The following is a 19,219-nucleotide window of genomic DNA, read 5'->3' on the forward strand; positions in this document are numbered from 1 at the left end:
TCTTAAGGTTTTTGTTTACTCTTTAATATCTAGAGACCATTCAAAACAAGTTTTGACAAAAAGTTGTTTCTGTTGAAATCATTAGGACAAAATACTTAATTTTTTCGTTTTATATCTTCTATAGAAATTTGTTTTTAAAAAGTGCATATTGAAAAGAGTTTTTTCATAGCATTTATTTAAATTTAGTAATATTTTAGTGTAATAATTTTACAATTTATCAATGATTCAATTAGAAAAATGCTTTGTATAGTAAAGGTCTTAAAATGATGATTTCGAAATTCAATATAAAAATTAAATTAAAATCGTTTAATGTTATACTTTCTTTTTGTTGCTGTAAACAAGCGTTTTATTTTTTATAAACAAAGCATAAATTTGTTATTATTGTTTAGCTTTTTAATAACTATTAGCACATGTGTATAAAAGTATTTTAATTTAGTCATTAAAAGCACCAAGTTGTAAGTTAACTTAAGAACAAAAAAAATACTTGTATTTAAAAGTATATTATAAAAAGTGTATATAAAAAAGTATTCCTTTTTCTAGTTAGACTAAAGTTCTGTAGAATTAACTGTTTGTTTCTTATTCTGACAGACTTAGAGTTTTACAACATTTGTTTTATATTTAAAAATCATTAGAGAAGAAAAAATATATGAAAATGGAAAAAAAAGGTAAACTACTTACTAATTAAAAATAGTTATACCTTTAGTAGCCAAAGTTGCTATAACTAACTTGTTATTTAATACTATTTTGTTTTAGTTTTTTGAACTAAAAACGTTTTACTGATATTTTACTTTAATAAAAATGTAAATATGTTATTAATTTTGTTTTATCTTAACGTAAGTGATATGAATTAAATTTATTTAAGTGCTTTTTATACTTGAGAGTTAGTTTTTATTCAGTAAAGAAATCCAACCACGAAACTTAATCAAAATAAAGGTAATTTCTGATATGTATTAGCTTAAGCGCAATATACAGTTAACATTTGACAAAAAAAAAATCTATTTAGTATTTTTCAGCTACTTAAAAGAAAACTTAAGTACAGTTTTAGTTTCAAAGGTGATCTTGACACATTTTAAATGCAACAAATCATTTTAGCATAGCAGTGTAACTTATTTTACAGAATTCTAAAACAAAAAACTTATGTTTTTTACTCATACAAGGTACTTTAAAGTTAGTTAAATTTTTACAATAAAATATTATAATATAATATGTATAATTGAGTTGTTTTAAAAAGAAACAAACTAAACAAAAACTGCCACCATAATGTTTTTAGAATTACAATTTTTTGTAATAAACAAACTTTTTTATAAGTTAAAAAAAAAAAGAAGTTAAAGAATATTGCAAAGAAATCTAAGTGATTTCAAAAGTCATGAAGTTTTATATATGAAAATATTCAAGTTTTCAATAATTAAATTAGACTTTTAAAACATTAGTGGCAAAGATTATTAAATATTTTTTTAAACAAAATAACACATAAAAACAAGTTTGTCAACGTAAAACTTTTTAAGTCATTTTTGCAAAGTGTTTTTAAACCGAATATCAACTTAAAAGTTATTAACTAGTTTTAAAATAAAGTAAGTTTTATATATTAAATACTATAATTTTATTTTTTATTTATTACTATAAATTAGTATGTTAAACTATATTTTGTTGATTTATTTATATTTTCTACAACAAAAAAAATCAAATAAACTTAGCTGAATCCTTAGCATGTTTTAAAAAAATACTTTCCGGTCTTTCAATAAATTTAATAAAAAGTTTTATAAACAATTTATTAGAGCTATCAATTAACATTTGCTTAAAAATTTTTCTAATTTTTACATCTATTAATATTTTAATATACCTTATTTTACTTTAAAAATGTATTAATTTATTTTAGGTAGCATACTTTCGTTTATTTGAATTAGCTTTTAGTATCTGGTTTTATCTTGGTTTTAAATATACTTTAATTTGTTTAAAGTAAAAAATTAAAATTCTTTCAAGCTACAATTTGTGAAGATTGAACTAGCTATAATACTTATTTTTATATCATTAAACTTTATTTATGTTTGGTTTGTATAATTTAAGTAGTTTTGTTGTAATAAAGTAAGATACTAAACTTTAATATTTTGAATAATAAAGTAATAATTGTTGTTAAATAAACAAGTTTGAAATTTTATACATATTCAAAAACTGTTTTAACCTTTAAAATTGTTGTTTTATTAAACTATTTTCACATGTTTATAACTTTGTAAAACACTAACAATGTGACAAACAAGTTTTCTTTACTAAAAAGCTATTAACATAAGTTCACAAAGTAACTTGAGTTTGTAGACTAAGTTTAATGTTTTTAATGACTTGTTTTCAAATTAAATATTGCGCTCGGAAGTAATTAATGTTCCTATCCATAATTGTTTTTGTACCAGAAACAGCTTAATTTGAAACCATTTTCGATGCAAAAGTTTCGAATTAAACGGTTATTAAGTAATAATTCTTAGGAAAAGTATTAAAAAAATAAGTTTATATTACTATTTGTTTTTATAGCAGTTCTACTTATAAACAACTTTGATAGTCACATGCTTGTAAACTCATCGTAACCTTTCAGTAAACATTTGAATGTTTTAGAAAAACTTAGATATATCATTTGTATCTTTTAAATGTTTTTTTAAAGGTTGAACGTATTTGTTATTGTTAACTGTTGTTTAAAATGTTAGGTTTAGTTTTCTTTATGTTTTATTAGCAATACAATAAACAAGTTATAATGAACTAGATTAATCAAAGATTAGTAAACACTAGTCTTACGTAATTTCTAAAAATATAAGATCAAAAATGTTTATCAACTTATTTTATTTGTTTTAAGTAGACTAAATTTCTATAAAATAAAATAACTTTGAGAGATTAGGTTTTGAAAAAAGCTATGCGAGAGAGTTTAAAAACATATTATACAAACTTAAAGGTAAAATTAATTTATGTTTCTAAACTAATTTTTAGACTTTAACTAAACTATTTGTTAGTATATAACTTAAGATTAAACTATTTCTACGCAATGATATGCAATGATATTTACAGACTTAAGTTATTACTTCATTAATAAAGTTCTGTTTTTGTTAGTTAGTACTACTTTGCGTAGTAATGTAAAAAACAGTTAATGAGACGTATAAATTGTGTTTTAAGGCTTTTTATAAAAAAAAGTCCAAAATATAAAACATAACAGTTAACTTAGTTTATGTGATCATAAGAAGTTGTTTTTGTTTTTGTGAAAAAAACGTATAAGATAACCGCAACATTTTTTACGTAGCTTAATAGCGATTTGAAAATTACGATGAAAACATGTCATTGCATAATTTGGTAAACAGTATAATGTTTCAAAAAGCGAGCATACGAAATAAAGCGAGCTTAAGTGCAAATTGTTAAATTGTTTTTATTGTTGTGTCCAACCGTTGTGTTTTATTGTCAACACTTGTTGAAATCGTTTCATTTTGTTCAATGCTTATTCGCACTAAAAAAACAATAAATTAGCTCTTAAGTATGTTATAGTTTTGAAAAGAGAACTAAACATTTTTATTTGTATAACAAGCAAAGTATAATTAGTTTTGATACTTTAAATTAGAATTTTGAATAATATGTTTTCTTATTATCTTGTTTTGTATATACATTAAGCTGTCAAAAATATATATTCTAAAAAATAAACTTCTAAAGCTCCCATAAGTTAAACCAAAATCATTAAACCTAAATATTTTATAATTTAAGATTTAAGTAAAATTTAAAGAACAATAAATGTTATGTCTTGTCCGCCTTTTACTTATACAACTAATATACGTCTAGTTTGCCGAGCAAATATTTGCCAAGTCGTAGATTCAATTTATAGTTTACTTTGTTACACTCGTTAAATTTACTTGAGTTGTTTTCTGTTTGCTCTGGCGTCTTACAAATAAAAATTTTCGAAACAAAATTTTCGACACGAGACCAATTTAACTGATTCTGTTTAAATATTTTAAGTTTTATGGCCTTAAAAGTAATAATTAAAAAAAAAAGAAGTTATATATGCATGAGCTGAAGTAGTTTTTTATAAATGATAGAAGTTGTTAAACGTTTAAACTTAGCTTAAAATAGTTGTTAAACATTTCAAACTTTTATTTAAAAAACACTTCCAATAAAAAGCTAGATACTGATTACATGCTTTCAAAGAATTAAAATTAGATAAACAAAATACAAACATACTTACTGTTTTGTTAGGTAAACAATTCATCTTAGCTATTACTGAGGAAACGTAATAAACATTATTTATATCAAATGAAAACTTTGACATGTATATTGAGTAGGTATTTTGTTTTTAAAACATACAAACAACAAAATTGTTACAGAACTGCCATTAAGCATTTTCTTCTTGTTTAATTCGAAAAAATAAGTAAATGCTTTGTTCATCAGTTTTGTAGTACAACATCACTTGTACTAGCACTTGAAACGTATTTCATAGCGAAGTTTGGAAACAATGTTGAGTCACAAAAAGTTACAGAAATATTTCATTTGTATTCAACTTTAAACTTGTGTTACTGAACTTGAAAGAAAACTCAACTTTGTTAGATTTTTTTGTCATAATCAATGTTAGTTTTTTTTTGCCAGTTATCAAGCAACTGAATAATACACTCAAGTTTTTACTTATGCTGTCTTAATATAATAATAGATAATAAAGTTATCTATACAATATTTTTTTAGAGAACTAAACAGTTTTATTTGTATAACAAGCTAAGTATAATTAGTTTTGGTATTATATATAAGAATTTCGAATAATCTGTTTCTTTTGATATCTTTTTTTTTTGTGTACATTAAGCTGTTGAAATTTTTTTTCATAAATAAACTTCTAAAAAAACTGCCATAAGTTAAACCATACAAAAAGTTAGTTAAGAAACTTAACGTTTTTAAAAAGATAGTATTAAAATATTTCTCCACTAGGTGTCCTTCTTAAATAGTTAAGTTGTGTTTTGAAAAACATATAAACTACTTTCTCATCTTATATGTTAAAGGAATAAATAAATACAAACAAAATAATCTAAACAGTCTAATTTTTTATTCGTTGCTATAAGTTTTGTTTTTTTAATTCACTATTTCTTTATTAACAAAATCACAAAGTATTTATAAGGTGCAATCAGTACATTTTTAGCTACACAGTCATTTTATGCACAAAGATATTACATCAGTTAGTATTACTGTTTATAATTATGCTTACAATTTCTTTAATTTTTTATTTTTTTTATTATTTATTTAATTTTATTTTCTCATTAAAAAAAAATATAGATAGTTTTTTAATACGTTATAAAATGTTTTCGATCAAATATAACATTTTGTATTCTATCGGGCTAGTTGTTTTATTTTTATAGTAGTGCATAGTTCAGTATAGTGCAAAATGTTTATAGTTTGTTATCAAGCAACAGAACAGAAACTAGCCTTATTTGTATTTCATTAAATTAAATAGTTTTCAACAAATTAAGTAAATAGTTTTTATTTTAGATGTTTTTTTCCGAGTTTTTTATGATAACTTTTTTTTTCTATACGTACAAAGCTTATTAGATTTGAAATAAGTAAAGAAACTGTTATAAACAAAAAATGTATACACTATTTAATATGAAACTTTGAAATTGAAAAATTGCGGTTTGGATACGTTTATATTTGTAGCAAAACTTTGTAAAAGCAACAAGTTAATAAATTGCTACTTTTTTTTTTAATAATATTCAAACCAATGTTAATAATAGCTAATAACAAAAAAATTATTCAAGTCTTCATTTTAAATTAAAAAATTTAAATAAAGTATTATTACTAAAGGATTTAACGGAGTAATAGCTAAATTCTAAGCAATTGGTATTCATAAAAAAAATCTAAACGTAGTAGTTTAATTTAATTTAATCTTGTAATCTTTAAAAAATGTATAGTAGTATTTTTTAATTATTTATAATTGTACATGTTTTTAAAATCTGTTATGTTTTATAGGTAATATTTCTTCTGTTAAAATTGGAAAGTTATCAAGCTTCGATAAAATAAGTCAAGGCTGCGAAAAAGCACTTTCTAGCAAACATAAGTTCAAACACAGCCTCGTCGAGCCTGAAAGCTTAACAAAACTAATAAAAGTTGAAAAAATGATAGACATGCAAGAGACATTAGCGTTAGAACCTCGTGATCCCCAGTCTGCGAGGTTTCCGAATCAGCACCTGAAAGCAACCAACTCCCCAGCTTCCATTGGAACACCTACGAGTCCTGATTATGGTGAAGCGAACCCGGTTTGCCTCTCACTGAGCGCAGAGAATGGCTGCAGGAGGTCAGTGAACCAGTCAGAAGGTTACTATTCAAACGACAACACTACTTGTGACGACAACAGCCCAAAAGTGAGAAAGACTTCTCACGAGCAAAAGAGCAGCACGTTTTCCAATCAGGATGACGTGCAAAGCCAGCCGTTTAGTCTTGTCATCTGCGAAAAAGGTAAAGAGTTAAATGGATCGAGCTCTAAAAATCAAGAAATAAAAACTGCTGAATTAACAGCACCGCTTCAAAATCAAATAGTATTACCGTTGGATCTTTTGAAAAACAAGAACAAAGAAAAAACGGAGGGTTCTTTTAAAAACACGGACACTTTTGATAGTAATTCAGTTTCAATGAGCGTCCCTTTAAACTATCAAAAAATTTTAAACAAAAACGTTAAAAGCTATCAGCTGAGCGGCGGTCAAAATTCCTTAGTAGCTCATAAAAGTGGTCGTGGTCTCGTAGGTTTAGGTGTGCAAAAACATAGTGTGCATAATGGGGTGGGACAAAACGGTGTGTACCCGTACAAGCGACCGCCCCACACGTACCCCGCTCTCATCGCTTCTGCTATTTTGGACAGTCCTCAAAACTTGATAACTTTAAGGGGAATTTACGATTACATAATGAACAACTTTCCCTATTACAAGTACTGCCACGACAAGTCGGCATGGCAAAACTCCATTCGCCACAACCTCAGCTTGAACCAATGCTTTATAAAAGGTTAGTTTAGTTTCAAACTTCTAGTAAGTTTTAATGTTACAACATTGTCTAAATTTTAACTTTCACTAAAACAGTACCACGATACGAAAACGCAGCAAAGTCAAACTTTTGGACAATGAATCAGGAAGGTTTCGATGAGTTTGGATCGGAAAATAGCTTCAAAAGAAGAAGACGCCGTGGACAAACAACTCCAATAAGTAAATAATTTTATTCAGAAAATTGTAAAGCTGTCTATAAAAACAATACTTTTGTAACATAATTAAGCAGAATATATTAAAAAAAAAAAGCAATTGAGTCTTTTTAAAAGCCGGTTAAAAGCTTTATTAAAAAGCAAAATAAAAAAAACTAAAAGATGTAGTTTAAATTAAACAATTCGTTTTTTTTTATAAGCCATTGTAGCTTATCTAAAAACTTAAATTTTACTTAAATCTAACTTGTTTTTATCAAGTTTGTTTTTAAGCTTCATTCTTAGTTTATTTAACTAATTTTATCTATGAAAATAGTTTTGTACGCTTTTTTTATTTATTCATAGTTGATAAAAATTTGTTTATTACCCAATTATGTTTCAAATTTAGCACACACCTACAAACTTTATCGCTAATCAATCATCTTTAAGCTTTTTTTGGTTTCAAACATTTTAAAACTATTTATATCTTTGTCAAAGTTTACAAAGCACTATTATATTTATGAAACAAGTCAAACATTGAAATAAATTTTACCATCTTAGGCAAGAACAAGCCTATAAAACCAGCAATGAACAGCACACAAAATAGTTTTTCAAACTATCAACAACACGGCCAATCAAACATCAAACTGCCAGCACCCAACTCGTATCCATCGATGGCCCACTTCCTTGCCCTGTGTGGATCTAGACGTGAGGAAAACGCCACCAGCTTTGACGAACCCTCAAATAAGTTGCAGAAGATGCTTGCTTTAGAAAGAGGAAAAGGACCTAAAATGAGTAAGTCAATTTAAAAAAATCAAAATTAATTTTCGTTAAAAATAAATTTTAGAGATATGATTTTAATGTAAAAACTACAATACTTTAGCTAATCAACTGTCTGCAACATTTGAAGAAACTAAACAAAACGACTTAAGCAAAAACGGTAGCTCGTTGAAAAACGCAATGCATAGCAACATGGCTAATGCTAGCAATAACTCTCCGAAACCTGAAGTTCCTAAAGGGAGTTTTATCCCAATAATAATGGATGGCATTCAGGTAAAATATAGTTTATAAATTGGAGAAAAATAAAGTATCTAGTAAAAGTACTTTCTTTGAAGATAAAAATAAAAATCGACAGATTGGAAGTGAAGTTGTTTTACAAAGCTCAAACGTTGCTACTATTCAAAACTCCCGCCACTTCAAGTGTACTTTTTGTAACTATATGTATGTTGGTTCAAACAAAACGATGCTCGAAGCTCATGTGAAATCGCAACATCAAAAAATATTACTGGAAAACAAGTTGATGGCTCAGTCGCAAGCCTCTATGCAAAAAAGCCGTGAAAACAGCTTGAACATGAAAAGTGAACAAGGTTTACTAATAAAATTTAGTAGGAAGTATTATTTATGATTAACTACTTTTTAAATTGAGAAAATTGTGAATTATAGCAAACTCAAGCACGACCCTTAATAATAAGTTCAAGTTAAGATGAGTCATCTGAAAGTGTATAAATCGTCATTAGTAGTTCAAAAATATAAATAAATTAAAAACTTTCGTTTTTTTGTCAAATCATGTGTAATTACACGATTACCTAACTCATTAGTAATAAATATTTTAAACTACTAATTCGTGTATCAATAATAAAACTTAATAAGTTTATATATATCTAAAAGTTAGGAAAATTGCCAGTAAATAATTTCGTTTTACTTAAAAATTTAAATAGTTTAAGTTTAACTTTTTGGTAAAAAGGTACTTTTTAAAATAAAGTGTGTACTTTTTGAAACAAATACTTGTTAGTTTATTTAAAAATTTTTAATCTCTTTTTTTATATCTTTCACATTGAATATAGTAACGAAGAAATTTTACGTAACATATTTTTTTTTTATAATCTGTCAAATATAACAAAAAATACGAATATAACTCAAACAATAAATTTACACAAAGTTGTGTTCCATCATTTTAACTTTAACAACTTTATGATGAAAATTAAATTTTAAGAAGTTATTACTACACAAGTATGTTTGCTATAAAACAGTTTTGTGCAGGCACTCCTTATCCATCGGCTGCATTGTTGCGCAGTATTCAAGACCAAAACAAGCATTCTTTGATAGAAAAAGACGTTTCTGACCAAAGCCTGATGTTGCAAAGGCAACAGCAAGTTGTTGCAATCCAGCAGCAAATTCTGAAGGCGCAAATACAGAGCCAGCTGCTCGGAAAGTACGCCGGTCACAACGGGCTGGTCGGTTTGAACAACGGCTACACAAACAATGTTGGTGTTTCGTGATAAAAATTAAAACAACCTAAAAAAAAAGTTTATAATGTTAAGTTATATTGTTTAAAACCAATCTTATATATATGTATGTATAAAGTTTATTTCAAGATGTAAAAACTTGCAGGACTCTTTTTGAATCTTGAAATAAACTTTTTATTAAAAAAACCCTTAAGGTGGGCTCTGTGTTGAAAAATTTAATTTATTAATTTAATCAACTTATTTCTATATATACATATAATTTATTAGGAAAATGCGATTATAAAAATGTTATTAAATTCTAGCTAGTTCAATTTAAAACAAATAGCACTTTAAAATCGCATTTTTCTAATAAATAATTCAAAATCCCTTCAAGTGGGCTTTCTAAAAAGTGATTAAGTTTAAGTTATCACCTTATTTTCTGTATATATATATTCTATAAAAATTGTTGTTGTTTAGTATGCCAACGGAGGAATTTCTTCTGTCATCAACCAACGAGCACAGCCATTTCCGAATCCATTTGCTTTTTTGCAGCAACTCCATCAGCAACAACAAATACTCAGCAGCTTCGCTGGCAACTCAAATAAAATGGTTAATGGTGTTTCGTCAAAAAAAGAAAGCGCTACTCCAGTGACTATGAATGAATCGAGACATAGCTCTCTAGAAGGTTGTTGTCAACTTTCAGAAATAATAAGTTTTTAACTTATGTATTCTTTAATAAAACGAAAAATAAATATTTCTAGGCAATGTAGCTTCCGCGTCTACTGACTTTCAATTAAACGGTGATAAAAAACTACAAAACTATAATGAATTAAATGACAAAGAAATGGTAAGATTAAAAATTAAAGTTCAATTATAGTAAAAAAACATATTTGAAACCTTTTAAAAATTCAGCATGAGTATAAACCAACACTTGAAAGCAAAAGAATAGTCAAAGCTGACTCCAACTTATTTAGCGTGCAACAAAGAAAAAATTCCTTGGAGCAGGGTATGTCAAAGCAAGATCCAACTTTAAAACTATCTAATAGTAATTTAAAACGAAAAATTAGCGAAAATGGGCCAAACTTTGCAGCAGTAAAAAAGTAATTTGTTTGTATTTTTTTAGTTTTAAATAAATTGCTAGCATTAAGAGTTTTAGCTGTTTAAAGTGTTCGAAGTTAAAGTGTTTAAAATTATAAATGTTTATATTAAATAATTTTTTCAACAACTAGTTTATTTTCTTTAACTCTTCAAAAGTTGTTTTGTCTAATATTTGTTCAAAAATAAACAAATCAGTGCTTGTGTGACTTGCAAATCATCCACATATTGAGCGGTTTCCGTTTTCTTTGGCCGCTCAATTTTGTCACCACAACAAGCTTTGAGCGTAAGCGATTAGCGCAGAGTGTCTTATCAAATCATACAAACTAAGGTATTAGCGTATCCGTTCAAACAACAAGCTCAAATGCTTGCTGAAAAATATGTCGTGCCTAGCAAATGCCTTCCGCACTGCTTCGCCTGAATATTTTCGGTGTTTACGGTGTAGAGTTTAAGGTTTTGTTACCACAATCGCTTGTTTATACGTTGGTAAGGAGCCAAATAAATAGTTTTGAATTGGTCTGTAGCTTCGCACGCAACTGTGTTTTGCAGCTCGTACGTGCCTCGCTTGCTATGCGCATTCCTCACTGAAAAGATTACTTCCTGTTTATACGAACGCCGCTATCCGTAGAAAACAATGCAACAAAACAGGCTGCTGCTGTTTTGAGTAAAAAAAAAGACAAAGTGTTAAAATGTTCTAATTTTATAACTTGTATACAGTTTGTTTGTTTGATCAAGATTACTTTACAAAACCTTTCGTTTAAAAATGCGTTCAAAGTATGTTATGTATTTAAATTTAGTTATCAAATACAAGCTTAAACCATCGTGAAAACAACAGAGGTAGATTTCCATTCACAATGCTAAACTGCGTTGACCGCCGATAGCGGGTTTCACTTTTACTGCCTTTTAAAGCATGAAAAAAAACTTTGATGGATTTACTTCGCACGCGAAATAAATACTTCTGCAAACTTTTAAAATCATCGATGAAAAATGATGTTTACAGTACAGAAGACAAATAAATGTCTGTATTTAAGACAGTAATAGTACTTTTAAAGTATCAAAACATCTGTTTAAGGCGAAATATCAAGTATAACTTTTGAAAGTAGACAAAATCATTGTTTTTTTTTTGTTTGTATTTAACTTACTAGGTTTTATTGATCAAGAAAAAACCATAAATTAATACTCAACAGTTAAATTTACAGATTTCTGAATGTAATTTTTTTTACTAAGCTAGCTTTCAAAAGAAATACATTAAAATACAGAAATTAGAAATATTTTTTAGACCATTACCGATTTTTTTTCACAGTTCAGTAATCGATAAATTAAAACTTTAATTATTTATACATTTAACGATGCAAAAAAACAAAAATAAACTGCATGAAATTGATAAACATAAACATTTATTGGTATTATTCACCAGTCTGGTTCACAGCTGTCAATAAAAATAGCACAAACTGATTTTTTAATCGTAATTTTTTTTTCTTTAAAAGTTTAACTCTCTAATTGAAAATTTTGTTTAAATTATTTTACTTTATTTTAGCGTTATTTATTTAGATCAATGAAAAAAATATTTTAAAAGCAAGAAATGGTTTTTTTTACCATTAAACCAGTTGCGCAAAAGACAATATTTTATAGTTTTCAGTAAATAACGAATTAAAAACACATATTTTTAATTTGTCTGTATTTTTTTCTAAAAAACTCTATCAAATCAGTTCTAAAATAGTTTGACTTTAAATGCATATACTTTATAGTCTGTTTTTAAACTAACTATGTGTTAAAGTGTTTAAACTTTGATAAGAAATACATTAAAGGAAAAATCTAAATATTAAAAAAAAATTATTATAATTCTTATAACTATTTTTTGATGAACTACCTAAAAAAATTTAATTTTTTTGAACAAATATTACAAGTTTTTTTTAAATAAATTAGAGCATTGAAGTGGAAAAAAAAACGACTATTGTTTAACTTTTAAGATATGAAAAACAGCAACATTTTGAATTTAGATTCATAAAACTTTCTTCTTAATGGTAAAGAAGCAATAATATTAGTTATAATTAATTTATAAAAATTCGAACACGATAAATATTTTATAAAATGATGTTTTTGGATAATAGGTCTAGTTTTTGTTTTCCACTTACTACTTTTTGGTAGACTGAAAATAAACTATAAAAAAAGTGAATGTTTTTGTTTTCTTTATCATGAATACTTTTAGTGAATTGAAGGTAAAGAAAAATAAGTTTAATTTTTAATGAAGTTATTGAAATTTCTATTTCCAAACATGAGCCATGGCAATGAACTAGAAAATTATGTCGTTGTTTTTCGTCAACATCAATGAAGTTTTGTTTTAGTTGCCAAAATTCAAATTATACATTTTCATAGCTTTTATGTATTATAGTTCAAAAACAACACGTTTTGTTAAAATTTATTAGAAGTTTTTTTATCAAACATTTTTATGCCATTTGTTTTATTAAGTTTATTAACAATAGAATTTTATGTCAAATCTTTGTACACAGTGTTAGTTATCATATCATAAACATTTTGTCTTATAATTTGTTATTAATACAACTTGAGTAGTTTTGTTTTTTATAAGTATGCTTTAAACAGTTGTTTTTAATTTCAACGATATAAGTTATATACTATTCAAAACCTTTGAAATATTATTGAAAATTAATTTTTCTCAATTTTAATAAACATATATAATTTTTTTAATAGTTTAAAACTCTGAAGTTGTTAATTAAAAACTTATGATAATAAAAAGTAAGTTAAAAACTAATATATGATACAAGATATGATTAACCATATTTAATTTTCATGTAAGATTTTTTCTAAAACTTTCCAAATCCAAACAAATCTTTTGTTTTAGGAAATTTATTCTTAAAAAAAGATTACGTTAAAATGCTAAGTTTACTTAAAACTTACTTCAAATTTAAACAAGTATATAGCTACAGATAAGCAAAACTTACTTTTATTAATCACGAAAGTAGTGTACATTTAATTTACAATTTTTAGTATTTAGCTGTTTATGTCATAATCTGGTTTAGGATAACGTTTATTTTGTTGAAAATACAGTAAATGGGTGTAGTATTAAACATCAACTGTCGGCGTACACCACCGTAACGCTATTATGACGTATGAATAGAAGTTTTAGTAGCTTGCGTGAGAAGGTGAAAATTGTTTAGGAATTTGCGGTCTTCAACCGCTGTAAACTCACTATCAACAAACTGTGGAGAACTAGAAATAAATTACCCTGTAATTGTAAGATAAAACACATTTACTTGTAACGTTTATATTCATGTTTTCCAAAATCACCACGCGATGATTAATATGTTTTTTTGATGTTCATAATGCATTACTTTTCTTGTTTGTTAAAAAATAACAGAATTTAATTGCTTTTATCATTCATCAATCACTTTTAAAAGCATTTATATTTGTTTATTTTTTACGAAAACTGTTTAAGATAACATTTTTCATTTTACACACAACATTGAAATTCAATAGTCTAATTTGTTTACAATATATTTTTGTTAGAATGATAGTTGCTCGTTATACTGTTGCAACAAACAACAGCAGTCAGAAAAAAGTATTTTGATTTTCTTTTATTTGATTGTTTTTGTAAACTGCACTGTCAAAAGCACAAACTGGCTATGCTTATCGCCGCTTCATCAAATCAAATGTTTACATTTCATTTAATACGGCTTCTGTTTTCTTGGGAATAATTAGGTAAAAGTAGGAAGAACTGAAAGTGGTTGGTACAATGTATAAATATTTTTAATTTATATATATACAGCTCATCAAATACAAACTGATTTTAGCTTTTCATACAGTTTCAATATAAATAAAATTTGATAAGTAATAAGTGTTATAAAACTTTATATTATTACCAACTACTTATAGTTCAATAAAAAATAAATAAAAAGTTTTTACATACTTATGTTCTCAAAAGAAATCTTTTTTTTTCAGCTTCCAATTTCATACTGAATCGAAAGAAGATACAAACTTTAAAATCAGTTTGATACAAACTAGCACTTCATCAGCAAGCTTGAAGAGCTCATTACAAAATAACACCAATGCTAACCAGGAAGAGATGGATCTTTCAAAAAAGGTCTCTCACAAAATCAAGCAGTCAGTGACAGTCTTCACTCAAACAACTGTGCCGTCAACTAGATGCGAGTATTGTGACATCACATTCGGCGATGACGCCATGCATGCACTGCACATGAGCTGCCACGAACCCGGAGATCCGTTCCGATGCAAGCTTTGCAATGAGCAGTGCAACGAAAAGTACTTTTTCAACGTGCACATCATGAAAGGGTGCAGGGGCAGGAAGAACAGCGTTGTGTCGAGAGTTAACAGCGATGCATGGTTAGTTTTAAAAATAATTAATAGACTCATCTATATAAAAACTGAAATTTAAATTGACTAGAACTTTTCATTTATATGCTTTTTAAAAGAGTTAAGACATTTATTTGTATATTAATTTTTCGGTTGTTACTTATTAAGTTTATACTTTAATTAACTTTTCTACAATTGTTTTAATTGCAGCACTTTGACAACTTCTAACGACGAAAAAGCAATGGATACCTGAAAAATTATAACTTTGCCTATTAAAAAACCTAAGAGGTCAGTTTAGTTTTAAAGTATGAACAAATACTCTCCTAATATAGTTGTGAATGTCTTTAAAATTAGTAAACAGCACGTACATAAATTTCACCCAAAACGTACATAAGTTAATATTTTTATAATAATTAAAAGTCGATTTAAAAGAACTAAAATTAATAATATTAAAATAGAGAAAGATAAGTTACTTAAAAAAACTTTTAAAAAATGTGATAATAAATTTTTTAAAAAGTTTACTAAGTATTATTTATTTATATTAAGGAAATATTTCAAGAAAACGTAAAGCGTGTATATTTTAATTTGGAATTTATAGAAAAACTAAATATTTTTTTATAGAAGTAGATCTCAAGAAAAAAAATCAAAATAAACAAAGTTGAAGTATTACATATATGTGAATGTTTACCAGCTATTGATTCTAAACGTATTTAACTTAAGCACTTTTATTAAGATTTTTTAAAACATACTTTACTCAAAACATGTAAACTGTTATAACTAAGCTTGACTTGTTGCATTTGTAGCCTCTCAGTTTTAAACCGTGTAAGCAGGAATTTTTTCAATTAAAGCAAATATTGTTGTATACATGTTGCTAAACTCTTTTACTTTGCTTTACATATTTTTGTTGCTCTAATTTTTTCCTAGCTTCTAACTCGTTATGAAATAAAGTTTTGTGTTTTTGCAAGTGTTTATTTATACTTTCCGTTACCTTAAGGTAAACAAGTATCTATTATAAACTAATTATAATTTAATTGTTTATAGTTTTAAACAGTTGAAAGAACTTTCTATGAAGTTCAGAATTAAAAAACTGAGTATAGTATTAATAATAATTGTACAGGTCATTGAGCATAAAAACTTGAAATGATCTACTATTTTGGTTAATTTTATACAGTTTTTTATACAAAAGGATGTTGGATTTTTATATAACTTTTTATATTTATTTAAAATAAATAAAACTAAAATTATCAAAAATTATAAAAGTTAAGTTATTCTATTTTAGTTTAGCAAGCACTTTATCTCACAACCGGTGTGAACAAACTACAATTCTTACTACACAATAATGGGTTAATGAAAACAAAACAAAAACTTTTAATGATGCTTATGATTATCTTAGTTAAATAAAACTTTTTATCACACACTTAAATATACTTTGTATTTTTTGATAAAATTTAAAGCAATTCAATCACAATTTTTAAAGACTAAAAACTAAAAAAATATTAGTATAGTTTTAGTCGAGTGATTATATACTGTTTAGTTATTTTTAGAATTTTTCGAAATAAATCAATGTTTAATGTAAATCAATGTCGAATTATAAAAAAAAAATAACATAGAATTTTTAAAAATTCTGCTAGCTGTTCTTAAACATATTGTATCAGATTATTTGTAAAAATATCAAAAATTCGCAATCAAAATTCTATAATTTTGTGTATAGTTGTAAACACAAAGCTAATAAAAAAATTGTCCAGAATTTTTAATGTTTTTTAGTCTGTATGAAATCACAGTTTTAGCATTTAAAAAGTAAGTGAGTTCAAACATACAAAAACCAAAAATTAAATCTGACTAAAAATTAGATACACAAAACAAGTTATTTTTAAATACTTAAAAAATACTATATTTAACACGATTTCGATCTAAATTTAAATCCAGTTACTAGCTCTGCTTACTTATTTAATGCAAACTTTAATTAAAAACAAAGAATTTTGTTTAAAAAGTATAAAATTCTTAAAATTGTAAATTTATTTAAACTTTACTGATGGTTAAAAAATACGAGCTTACTTTTTATTTAGTTTAACTAATTTCCATTAAACAAAACCATTTTAGTGTACTTGCTCATAGACTAATATTTAACCTGTTCGTTGATAAAGATTTATATAATAAACTTATTTTTCTCTTAACTGATCATAAAATTTTTTCGTAGTTATAAATTTTAAGATTATACAGTCTTACTAAAATACTTAGAAAATGTACTTTTCTACTTATACCTATAGAAAACTAAAACTTTAAAAGTTTTAAGAAAAGATTTGGTATAAAGCTCATAGTATAATAAAACTGAAATAAAAGAAGACAAAAAAAGTAAAAATGTTGTTTTAGTTTTCTGAATAGTTATTGAAAAGTTACAATACAAATTGTTTTACATCTAAAGATACCTTAAATATAATTAAAAATTTATACATTTAAGTAATTATTGAAACAAACACAGCAAGTAGAAACTACAACAATATTAGTTTTGTTATACAGAAAAAAGTATACACATTTTGAAATATTGAATTTTTTGATAGAGAAGTTTTAAATAAAAAGTTTATTAGTCTTAAATAATTTAATACATGTATTCTATTTACTTTTGTTTAGTGCTCGATTAAAAACAATGATTAAGGTAAAAGTAAAACATATAAACTAGGTTAGGGTATTTCTTAAAAAACCGTATGTAAAAATTAAAATAAAATATATAAAACCTCCTGTTTATTTTAAAAGTCTAATTGATTATAAAGAAACTTAATTATCAACTTTTAAAATATTTGTTAAATAAATTCAATAGTGTCATGATATTGTATGCAATTATATTTTTTGTCTGACACTAGTTTATCGGTAACTTGTTAACAGCAAGCTAATAGCATATAATTCAAGTATTTTTTTATTTTAGCTTAATATAATTTTTGAATATCTCATAGTTATATTTAATACTATAAACAAAAACATAAGTTAAATAGTAGTAGCAATAAAGAAATAAGTTTATGAAAATACTATTAACAAAATATTATAGCTTTTATATACGTGAAGTATTTATATAGATAAAAATATTTACTGTGGAAAGATGATTGTTCAGTACAAAGTTTGTGCAATACTACATGTATTAAAAAAATAAGTACTACCTCATTTAATGATTTTTTGTTAAAAATTAAACAACTCTTTACTTTTTTGTACAATTATTTTTTGCAACCAATGTTTCCAAAGTTTATAAAAGGCTATATAGAACATAAACTATAAGGGTATATAGTAAGTCTGGAACTAAGCGATTTTCTTTCACGAACTAACTTTACATAACTCTTTATAAAAAAGACCTACAAACGGTTCCGGGTAGTTATAAACATATTAAAATGTTCCGAATGATAAAACTAAACAAGGTCCAGTTCAATTCAGTTTGTCGTAAAAGGCGTATTCATTTGAACTTGGATTTTAAGCTTCAATGAGCTTTTAAAACATGCAGATTTGGATGAATGAGTTCTAAGTGTAAATAAAAACAATCCAATTCATTGCATAACAAATGTTTTTTTGTTCTTAATAAATGAAATTAATAAAATATCGTATAAAATTCGACCATGCTTGTTTGTTATGATGTACGTCCAGTTAAATTCAGTGACGTTTAATTTCACGCTAAATAAATACAACAGTAAGCTAACAAGTAACAACAAATTAAGTGTCACAACAGGTTCTACAGAAAGCAGATCAAAGTGTAATGGATACCAATATTTACCCGCATATTTTGTTAGTTATGTAAACTTTACACATGCTGCCATGGCAACCGGCCCTAAAGCTACTGCGAGTCAAATGCAGCAGGTATCAGCATCTTTACAAGCGTCATAACGTTGAACAAGATGTCTTGACAAGTTTGTTGATGCATTTCAGGCGTATCAGTACCAAAACAACTATTTAACGTCTTTGACAGGCGAATTAATCGTTAGTCATGCTGTTAAGTAAAACAATCCGCTCTGCCCACCATATCTCAGTTTGAATCTCCTTTTCAAAGTTGTATGCTTACACGAAAAGCGAACATTTGTAAGATTAATGATTGTTTACATTTTTTTGGTCCTCAAAGTGTTGTAAGACAATTTCGTGTCCTAAGGGCAATATGTCTTGCAAATATATTGTTTACAAATCTTAAGTGCTTGTTGTTACTTTAGTTTATGTTTACACTCTAATCAGATAAACTATCAAAGGAAATGATTAAAATGCGATCATAGATTCAGATTCGATAAAAAAGTGTTACAAAACAAACGTTTTACTTTAATAACGGAAGCAAGGTTATACCAATATGAGTAACACTCAAGAAAAGTAATCAAATATATATAACTGTTTATTATTTTTTTACAGTTTTTCATAAAATCTGTATTAGATACCTAAACCTCAATTCAACCTTTTT

General features: G+C 25.9%; 1 protein-coding gene across 1 annotated transcript; it reads left to right on the forward strand.

Moving 5' to 3' along the window:
• The first annotated feature begins 595 nt into the window (after positions 1 to 595).
• LOC145831311 (uncharacterized) lies at positions 596 to 15,760 on the forward strand. Its single transcript, XM_082938512.1, has 13 exons — positions 596 to 665; positions 5,962 to 6,987; positions 7,062 to 7,184; positions 7,715 to 7,948; positions 8,037 to 8,206; positions 8,289 to 8,520; positions 9,194 to 9,417; positions 9,856 to 10,063; positions 10,140 to 10,225; positions 10,291 to 10,478; positions 14,431 to 14,832; positions 15,013 to 15,090; positions 15,424 to 15,760. Exons 1-12 carry the CDS (start codon positions 647 to 649, stop codon positions 15,053 to 15,055), a joined length of 2,955 nt encoding a protein of 984 aa, XP_082794638.1. The 5' UTR covers positions 596 to 646; the 3' UTR covers positions 15,056 to 15,090; positions 15,424 to 15,760.
• The last annotated feature ends 3,459 nt before the right edge of the window (positions 15,761 to 19,219 follow it).

The sequence above is a fragment of the Thalia democratica genome, chromosome 3 (genome assembly GCF_965202585.1).
Source record: "Thalia democratica chromosome 3, ktThaDemo2.hap1.1, whole genome shotgun sequence".
Classification (NCBI taxonomy): domain Eukaryota; kingdom Metazoa; phylum Chordata; class Thaliacea; order Salpida; family Salpidae; genus Thalia; species Thalia democratica.

Excerpts from the sequence above, each read along its gene's own strand:
- LOC145831311 (XM_082938512.1), top strand. Across the intron at positions 9,418-9,855 it reads ACAACGGCTACACAAACAAT|TATGCCAACGGAGGAATTTC; the intron begins GTTGGTGTTTCG and ends GTTGTTGTTTAG. Across the intron at positions 10,064-10,139 it reads GAGACATAGCTCTCTAGAAG|GCAATGTAGCTTCCGCGTCT; the intron begins GTTGTTGTCAAC and ends AAATATTTCTAG.